Source organism: Dromiciops gliroides, chromosome 6 (genome assembly GCF_019393635.1).
Source record: "Dromiciops gliroides isolate mDroGli1 chromosome 6, mDroGli1.pri, whole genome shotgun sequence".
Taxonomy (NCBI): domain Eukaryota; kingdom Metazoa; phylum Chordata; class Mammalia; order Microbiotheria; family Microbiotheriidae; genus Dromiciops; species Dromiciops gliroides.
The window spans coordinates 278,156,138-278,165,260 of NC_057866.1; the positions used below are offsets into that span (position 1 = coordinate 278,156,138).

The 9,123-nt window shown below is 54.6% G+C and overlaps 1 protein-coding gene across 1 annotated transcript in view; it reads right to left on the bottom strand.

Moving 5' to 3' along the window:
* VPS37A (VPS37A subunit of ESCRT-I) overlaps positions 1–9,060 on the bottom strand; it is a 30,385-nt gene extending 21,325 nt beyond the window's left edge. The window contains 2 exon segments of the mRNA XM_043971537.1: positions 4,899–4,973; positions 8,909–9,060. Coding sequence (XP_043827472.1) covers positions 4,899–4,973; positions 8,909–9,060 — 227 coding nt within the window.
* Between the last annotated feature and the right edge of the window lie 63 nt (positions 9,061–9,123).

Genomic DNA, 9,123 nt, shown 5'->3' on the forward strand with positions numbered 1-9,123 from the left:
ATGAGCTCTGAAGGCACAGTTTAAGTTCGCCATGCAGGAGGAGACACTAAAAATTATGATGGGGACCCTCTGATTCCAATCCTTCTAAAAAGCAAAAACAAGGTCTCTTGGCCCCCAGGTGAGGAAGAATCATGTGGTACTGTGCTCCTGGTGGAAGAAAGAGAGCAACTGCCCATGAAAGCTATCGAAGGGTCCAGCACCAGAGCAAACACCCAATGGAAGCCTTCCCCAGCCCCAGTCTCACAAGCGCAACATCTCAAACAGATTTCAGGTGAATTACCATTGAGGAGGGCTTCCCTATTTATTTGGACGAACCAATGCCGTATACCTACATTGTTTACTAATGGACAGGTAACGTACACTCCATGTTTGTCCATTAAAGGATGTCGTATTGGAGGGTAAACACTGATCACTGGTTTTTCCTGAGGAAACTGAGGAGGAAGAAAGCTAGGGGGGTGGAACAGAAGAAAAAGACATGGTAAGTCCTACATTCACCACACACTGTCCTCCTAGAGCTAGGCAATGAAAATGCAGCCAGCCTCTGGACTGCCACGCCGGGGAGAATCGGGCTCCGGGGAGCAGGCAGAGCCCCCGAGGTCAGCCCAGACCAGAGGGGTCTGCAGGGGGCCACTGCCCAACGGTACCACCGGCACAGCAGCACCCAGAGCTTCTGCTGTTGGCTCAACACCAAACAAACAAAATATGTGACGAGGTTCAAGGGTGGCCAAATCGACCCTCTAGTCAAAGGTACTGACGTGGACCAAGGGGAAGCCTGGGCCCAAGAACAAGCCTCAAGAGTGTCTCTTTGCAAGCACAGAAGTGGACGACAAGGCCCGGCAGGCCCCAGTTCCTTCCTTTGTCCATTTCATTTTTCCTTCATGAAAAAGCTGTGGGTTTGGAGCAAGGTTCTGCTCCCTGCTTTGTACATTTGCTAGCTTGAAGGCTATTACACTTATCACTAAATAATTTAAGAGTTATGTGGTTTTTCACTGTCTTCAAATGTGTGCCCAACCGTCAACCCCATGTGACTTGTCAGCAAATGCCGGCCGGTCCATTGTAAAACTGACAGCCCAGAGTCCAGTACACTTCTAAAAAAAATGTACTATCTGGGGGCAGCTCGGTGTCACAGTGGATAGAGCACCGGCCCTGGAGTCAGGAGGACCTGAGTTCAAATCCAGCCTCAGACACTTGACACTTACTAGCTGTATGACCTGGGCAAGTCACTTAACCCCAATTGCCTCAAAAACCCCCAAACCAAAAATGTACTCTCTGTATTTCCATTTAATTGGCATTTCCTTGGAAGCCCCTGGTGCTTCATGCAGGTATTTACAAACACGCCCTCGGCTTCCTCCCCAGGCAGATGCTAAAGGGCCTTCTTGGTCATCTAGGGCTCAGCCCCCAGTCTGTGACCGGCACATGGGGAATACTGGTGAGGCCCAGGCCCAATCACAACCCAAACTCACTGCCTCCTAATGGTCCTGGAGCTTGCTAGGAGATAAGCAAGTCCCCAAAATCGAAGGCACACGTGTGTCTAAGGATGCCCAGCTGGGAAGGGGACTCCCCCCTCATCGCCATTCCCACAACCTATAGGGCTTACTTCAGAGAGGAGGGCACAAAAATGAGACAGCCTCACCAGCTGGACAAGAGAACTGAACGTGAGGAGTGCTGGCCTTCTGTCCCAGGACACGGGAACCCCATGGATCACACCCCTCATCTCTCCCCTATTCCCAGTGGCCATGTAGGAAGAGCAGCTTTTCAACAACTGCCCACAATTCCGGGGTCTCAGTATGAAACAGGATGGCCATCTCCTGATGGAGAAGGGATGGGCTCAGGACAGATCAGGATGGGTTCCATTTTGCTCAGCTACATGTCTGTAACAGGGGATTTGTCTTCTTTGCTTTCTCAAAGTGGGGGAAGAAGTGGCCGGGAGGCAAAAGAAGTCAGATTTGTGTTGACCGTTAAGACTGTCAGCATCACCTCCTACCCTTTTGGGATCTGATGCCTGCTTTCCTCATTGGCCTCCAGGCCTTTCTCAGGCTACCTTTAGTCAAAAGCTAATTCCAAGGAACTCCAACTGCTGGGGTCTGTCCACAGGGGCTAGCTGTCTTGTCTGGCCACCCAGAGGCCTGCCCAAAACACAGAGAGGAAGAGCGGGGTGGCCCCTCACGGCCAGCACCTCTGGGCTATTTCTTGGCAGTGAAATCAGCAGGGATTGCTTCTGCCTCCAATGCCTGCCATTTCTCCTTGTAGTGCCCTCGAGAATCCTGAGTCTGGCTCTGAAAACTTCCCTCTTCTGACTCCATGGCCTTTGCCGCCATGCCCCCATTCGGGTACTATTCTCCCTTCTTCTCCTTCAGCTTCCTTTGGGCGCTGCCTTCTTGCCTTACATGAAGGCAAGCACCACGCGTATACATAACAAGCACCTGACAAAAAGGAGTGTCGCCTGCTCCTTTCTCTTTGCTCTCCTTCCCGGTAAAGTGTGTAACTGCCCCAAGGCTCAGGCCTTTTCTCTCCCCTGTGATCCAGAGGCCCCTCCGGTCCCACATTTCCCACCCAGATGACACACCCGCACCTCAAACTCAGGACAGTAAAAACTGAGCCTTTCCTTTGTCCCCCAACAGCTGCCTCTCTGGCCTGAGCCCTACTAATGATGAGTCACGTGATCTCACTCAGCCCCTTGGAGCAGTCAGTCCTCCCCCCCTTGACTCCTGTACTCCCCCTGACACTGCTAACCACCCCACCCCCTTCTCAGTCTTCTCCCCAGTGCACCCCTAACTGTGGGGCCCTCTGTCCCAGGCCCCCCTCTATGTAGACGCCACTGAGATCTACACTCCCACCTGAGCCTCAGCCCTACCTCCCCAGCTGCCCACTGGACACCCCAACGTGTCTAAAACGGACCCCATCCACCCCCAACCTCTTGCTGCTTCTGTTGAGGATGCCACTGTTCTTCCCGTCTCCTAAGTTTCTAACCTTGGCATCATCTTCTCCCTCTTCCTTCTCCCCATGTTCAATCAACGGCCAAGTCTTGCTGATTCTACCTTTTCCAGATCTCCCCCACAGAGAACGCTATAGTGGAGGCCATGAGCAGCTCTTGCCCGAGTGGTGGCAACAGCCTCCTCCCTGGTCTCCCTGCCTCCCTGGTTCTCCCCCCTCCCCTAGCATGTCCTTCACAAAGCTTTCTTGAAGCCCGGGTCTGACCAGGGACTTCCTACTATGTGCCGGTCACTGGGTCAAGTGCTGGGGACACAGAAAGGCAAAAGACAGTCCCTGCCCTCAAGAAGCTCATAGTCTAATGGGGCAGACAACAGACAAATACATACAAACGAGGTGTACATGGGAGAAACAGGAAATAATGAACTGTGGGAAGGCTCTCGGATCTGGAAGGGCTGGGGATGGCTTCTAGCAGTAGATGGGATTTCAGTCAGGACCTAAAGGAAGCCCAGGAGGACAGCGGTCAGAGTGGAGGGGGAAGAGCATTCCAGGCCTGGAGGACAGCTGGAGGGAATGCCCAGAGCTGAGCGATGGAGGGTCTTGGCGGTGGAACAGCCCCAAGGTCCGTGTCCCTGGATGGAGGAAGGGGTGAGGTGACTGGAAAGGGAAGCCAGGCTTTGGCGATGAAGGGCATTTGTACCTGAACTTTATACTGAGGAAAGGGGTGATGTGATTGGACCTGTGCGTTAGGAGAATCGCTCTGGTGGCTGGATGCAGCATGGCCCGGAGAAGGGAGAAACCTGAGACGGGCGACTGCATTAGTACAGGGGGAGGTGTCGAGGGCTGGCAGCATCAGAGGGGAGAAGAGCATCTCCAAGAGAAGCCGAAAGGGTGAATGCAATGGGCCTCAGTGTTAGCTTGGGCCAGGAGGGGAGAGACAGGGAGGGACTCAGGAGGATTCCTTGGTTGGGAGCCCGAGGGGCTGGGAGGAGGGGCTGCCCTGAACAAATAACAGGGAAAATAAGGGGGCGGGGGTCATGGGAAAAGACAGCCAGTTCTGTTTCGGATGTGCTGAGTTTCAGATGTTTACTGCACATCCACTCTGTGATGTCTGCAAGGCAACTGGAGGTCAGCTGAGAGGTTGGGGCAGGGCAGGTAGATTTGAGGATCAGCATAGGGCTGATCACTAAATCCATGGGAGCTGATGAGATCCCCATGTGAAGTGATAGAGAGGGAGAAGAAAAGAGGGCCGGACAGAGCCCTAGGACCCCCGCAGTGAGCAGGCATGTCCTGCTTGAATATCCAGCAACAAGAAGGAGTCGTCAGATAGGTAGGAAAACCCAGAACAGAGAGGATCAAGGAGGAGAGGGGATCCGCGGTGTCTAAGGCTAGAGAAAAGGCCACTGGATTTGGCAACTAAGAGATCAATGGACATCTTAGAGACAGAGAGGTCTGATAGAATGATAGAAGCCAGATTGTAAGAAGAGAGTGAGAGGGGAGAGGGTGGAGGCACAGACAGCCTTGGCAAGGAGCTGAAATTCCACTTTCCATCTATGTGACCAAGGACAAGGCTCTCCAGAGCCTCCATTTCCTCATCTGTAAAGTGGGGATAAATGCCCGTAGTCCCTATCTCACAAAGCTGTTGTTTTTCAAATAAGCTCACAATATATAAAACTCGGGGCAGCTAGGCGGTGCAGTGGATAGAGCACTCGCCCTGGAGTCAGGAGGACCTGAGTTCAAATCTGGCCTCAGACACTTAACACTTACCAGCTGTGTGACCCTAGGCAAGTCACTTAACCCCAATTGCCTCACCAAAAAAAAAAACAACCCCAATATATAAAACTCTCTGTGACCTAGAAATGCCAGCAAAATCTTTGTGAAAAATTATATGTTTGCAGAAATCACCAGTTATGGGGAAAACAGGATTGCAAAGCAAACTCAAGTGGGAAATACAACAGACTACTTACATATTGATGTTAATTGTAAGGTTGTTTACTGTGAACGGTAATCTGTATTCCACATCTTTCTGTATTTCAGCTATGCTGTTGAAAAGAAAAAAGTTAAACATCGTTAGTGCTGGAGAGCAACAGAATCTCAAGGGCTTGGCCATCAACCAGTTCTGAAACAGCCCAACCCTGTTATCGTGCAGCCCCCCTAGACCGGTGCCAAGAATCAGACAGAAGTCTGACCGTCCAGGCCTTTGCTAATGTCTGTGCACCCGTTACTCCTCTCTTCAACATCATAGCCTCCTGTCACAAAAGGCAATCGGGGCTGCGCGGCAGGGCCTCTCCGGGGTCACAACACCCGGTCTTAGATCTTCACTCACCTGCTTCCCTTTGAACGATATGCCCTGTATTCCTCAGAGATTAAAACCAAGCTCATTGGCCCAGGGGCTGCAGACTCCTTTCTGCCCCTGTTTTGAAAACAGGCAGGCAGGCCAGCCCTCCCCACTCCCTGGCGTGGCCCGGTCATATCTGCCAGCATGAGCGCCTCCTCTTTTCATTCGGGACTCAGGAAAACAACTTTGCACTCCTTGCATAGGGACGGGGGAGCTGGATGTATGTGCATCCCCACAGTCCTGTCCCTCCTGACAGAAGCTTCGAGTTGAACACTGCTTCTATGTCACCAGTTACCACGTCCCATTTCTCGACTTTCGTCCTCTTCTCCCCAAAGCTAAGTGTGAATCCTTGTGGCCGCTGCTGCCTGGCATCTCCTCCAGCTCTTTCTGTTGCTCTACAACACCTGGCTCCACTTTTACAGCACCAGGCCATCCGTCCATTCACTACCGGCTCTTGCTTCCCCCTTCTCCTTCCCTTAAAGACCTCATCTGGCTGGCACGTTCCCAGGGCTTCCAATGTCATTCTTTTCCTTCCTCATTGTCTTCAGTCCCGACCGTATCCCATCCCTCTTGGCTGACTTCTCTTACAGAATTTTAGTTCGAGGGATCCTGCTCTTCTCCCCCTGAATACTCTGAAACCTGCTCTCCCAAATTCCAGGTGGGCATCAAGGAAGAGAAACCAAAGATGATAGTGTGAGCAGATGACTGTCTAGACAGCCAGCCAGCCAAGAGCAGAGGGAGGGCTGGAACATCAGCAGAAGACAGAAGGGAGGGAGCTAATGGGCAAATAACCTCTATTTTCTCAACAGAGTATGAGTCGGGGACCTCTCTTGGGCATATGGGAAAGTGTGGCACGGAGAGCTTGGGGAGAGGAGGTTTGGTGCAGCCGCTTCGAGGCAAGAGACAGGACTGCTCTGCTGCAGTGTGAGCTGAGATGGACTAGTGTCCGTCTGTACAGAGGGGACCCAAGCAGCTGTTACTGCACCGGTAACTTCTTGTGCTGCTGTTTCGGTGTTCCCACAGAAGTCTTAAGGGTGGGGCTCATTCACATTTGCTTCCTCGGTGCTCATGGAGGGGATACATGGAAGATCACTCCTAGACAACTGTAGTTCAACCCTATAAAACTTCACTTATGAGAGAGTGAATTCGCTAACCAAGCCACGCCCACTCACTCCATGCACCCCCAGCAAGGCTCCATCCTGCCATCCCACCCTTTCCAAGGCTACACCAGAGCCTCATTCTCGCCTGTTCTGCTCTCCGATTCCTCTGCAGGGCCTGGCAGGCTTGGGGATGTCCTCTACTCTCCCTCACTCACCACCCAAATCTGCTGCCATGTCTCATTTCCACTTTTACAACGTAGTTGGAACAAGCCCCTTCTCTCCAACTTACAGTCACAAGCTTAATTCAATACCTGCCTTGCTTTGTCTCCCCAGTGAGAGTTCAAGGGTAGACTCCACATTGTTGTTCTCTTGTATTTTTATTCCCAGCACTCGGCACATGGTCAGTGCTTAATGCTGGTTCCTACCCTCCACGGTCTCAGATCACTCTCCTGCCAAAATGATTTTCATCAAAAATATATTCTGGGGGGCAGCTAGGTGGCACAGTGGATAAAGCAGCGGCCCTGGAGTCAGGAGGACCTGAGTTCAAATTCAGCCTCAGACACTTAACACTTACTAGCTGTGTGACCCTGGGCAAGTCACTTAACCCCCATTGCCCCGACAAAAAAAAAAAAAAGTAGTCTGATACTTCTCTGCATTACTCAATAACCTCCCATGGCTCCCTACTGTTTCTAAGATTAAAAAAACCTTTTGGGGGGGGGGGGAACAGGTAAGGTATCAGGCTCCTCATAACCTAGCTCCCTCCTATTCCTACACACACACACACACACACACACACACACACACCATTTACTGTGGGTCTCCTCTCTTCATCTGCACTGGCTGTTCCTCATGCCTGGGATGATCTTCCTCCAGATGTCCCCTTCTCTGGGCACTCTCCAGGTAGACTGGGAGATCCTTGAGGGCAGGGGCAGATCTTGCCTTACTGTGCATTTCTAAAGCTTAGGGAGCACTTAAGGCTGCTCAGAGAATGCCGGATTATTGACGAGGCAGATGTGAAGGTAGGAGACTTAAAACTCTTAGCAAATGCACCAAAGGCAGGAAAGACACTTGGGGAAACTATATCCATATTTCAGGGAGGTAGCTACTCCTTAAAACATTTCTGAAATGTTTCTTTTGCCTTCTGGGCTGGCTGACAAACTGAAAAAAACATAGTATCAATCAACAGGTACCAAATACGATGAACAGACAGGATCCCTGCCCTCAAGGGGGTTACGTTCTAACTGGGGAGCCCCATCTATGCTCGCTTAGGTATGTGCACCCAGGTACATGCATATAGGCACGTGTACCTATACACAAAACGATTTCAAGGTTGTTTTGGAAGGAAAGACAAGCTGGGGATCTGACAAGCAGGTCAGGGGATTCCGCAGTGCAGAGAAGGCCAATGTAAAGCCCTGGGAGGGGGAGGGACGGAAGGTTGGAAGGTCCCCTGTGAGGAACAACAAGGCTGGACATGGCCAAGGCCCTAAGAGCTTCCCATGCCAGACAGGAGCGTTTTGCACTTGACTTGGGGGGGAAGGGCCGGGGGTGACAGGGTCAGACGTGGGCTTCGGGAAGGTCCCTCTGGGGGCCAGGTAGAGAAGCAAGACTGGAGACAAGGAGACCGAACTGAGGCAGCTGCAGTGGTCCGAGGTGCTGAGGGGAGTCTGCAGAGAAGGGCCATCGATCCGCACGAGGAGCCAGGACCCCCACGGGAGCCTCCAATTTGGAGGCTGGAGCCGGGGGAGCAGGGCACAGCCCCGGGCGTGACGCGGGTGGGGAGCCAGAGAAGCGGGCGGGCCCCAGAGATGAAAGCCTGCACGGCCGGGGTCCCCCTCAGGCTGGTCAAGGCGCAGGGGTGGGGGCCTTCTGGGCGGCCCCTCTGAGAGGTCAAGCACGGCTCCCGTGGGCCCCCCCCACAGCCCGAGGCTCCGGCCCGACCGGGGGGCGGGGCACATGCAGCGCCCCTCCAGGGGGTCCTGAGCAGCGGGCTCCCTATGGCCAGCCTTCGCTCCGGCGCCCCCACCCCAGCGGTCCTCCCTCTCCTGGATCCCCGAAGCCCAGAACCTGCGGCTTGTCACCGCCCACACGCGTCTCCACCTACGGCCAGGGACTCCGGCCCAAGGGTCCCAAGTTCGAGTCCTGCCTAGTGCCCGGCTCGGCCCTACTTCACGCGGCCGCGGAGGCTCCGGTGACAAGCTCAACGCTGAGAGCTGTAGCCAAAAGGAGGGCCGCGCCCTTTGACCCCGTGGGGGAGAAATGTACAAGAGGCGGCCGATGCGTGGCTTGCGCACCCCCACCCCTGGAGGGAGACCCTCTGCCCCGTGGCCTCACTTTACCCAGGGGTCTAAAGGCCCGGCCCCGAGGCCCTCCCCGGTACAGGGGCGGGGGGGGGGGCCTCCTCGTGAGGTCACTCCAGCGCACGGAGGCGCCTACGAGGTGCTGGGGGGGTGCCCCGCGGGAGCGAGGCCCCCCCCCCCGCCCTGCTCCCGGGGCCTCGCCCGCCTCCGCGCCTTGGCCCGAGTCGGGCCGGGCCCCTCACCTGGCGTGCGCGGCGCGGAGAGACTCGATGAGCCGCTGCTTCTGCTGCTGGAGGCTGGTGAGACCCCCCGCTCCGCCCCCGCCGCCCCCCGCGCCTCCGCCTCCGGCCGCGGGCGACGCGCCGCTCTTGCTCAGCGGGAAGAGCCAGCTCATGCCTGGGCCGAGGCCCCGCGAGCTCGGGCGGGCGGCTGCCGGGGCCGCCGGGACATGTCAGGC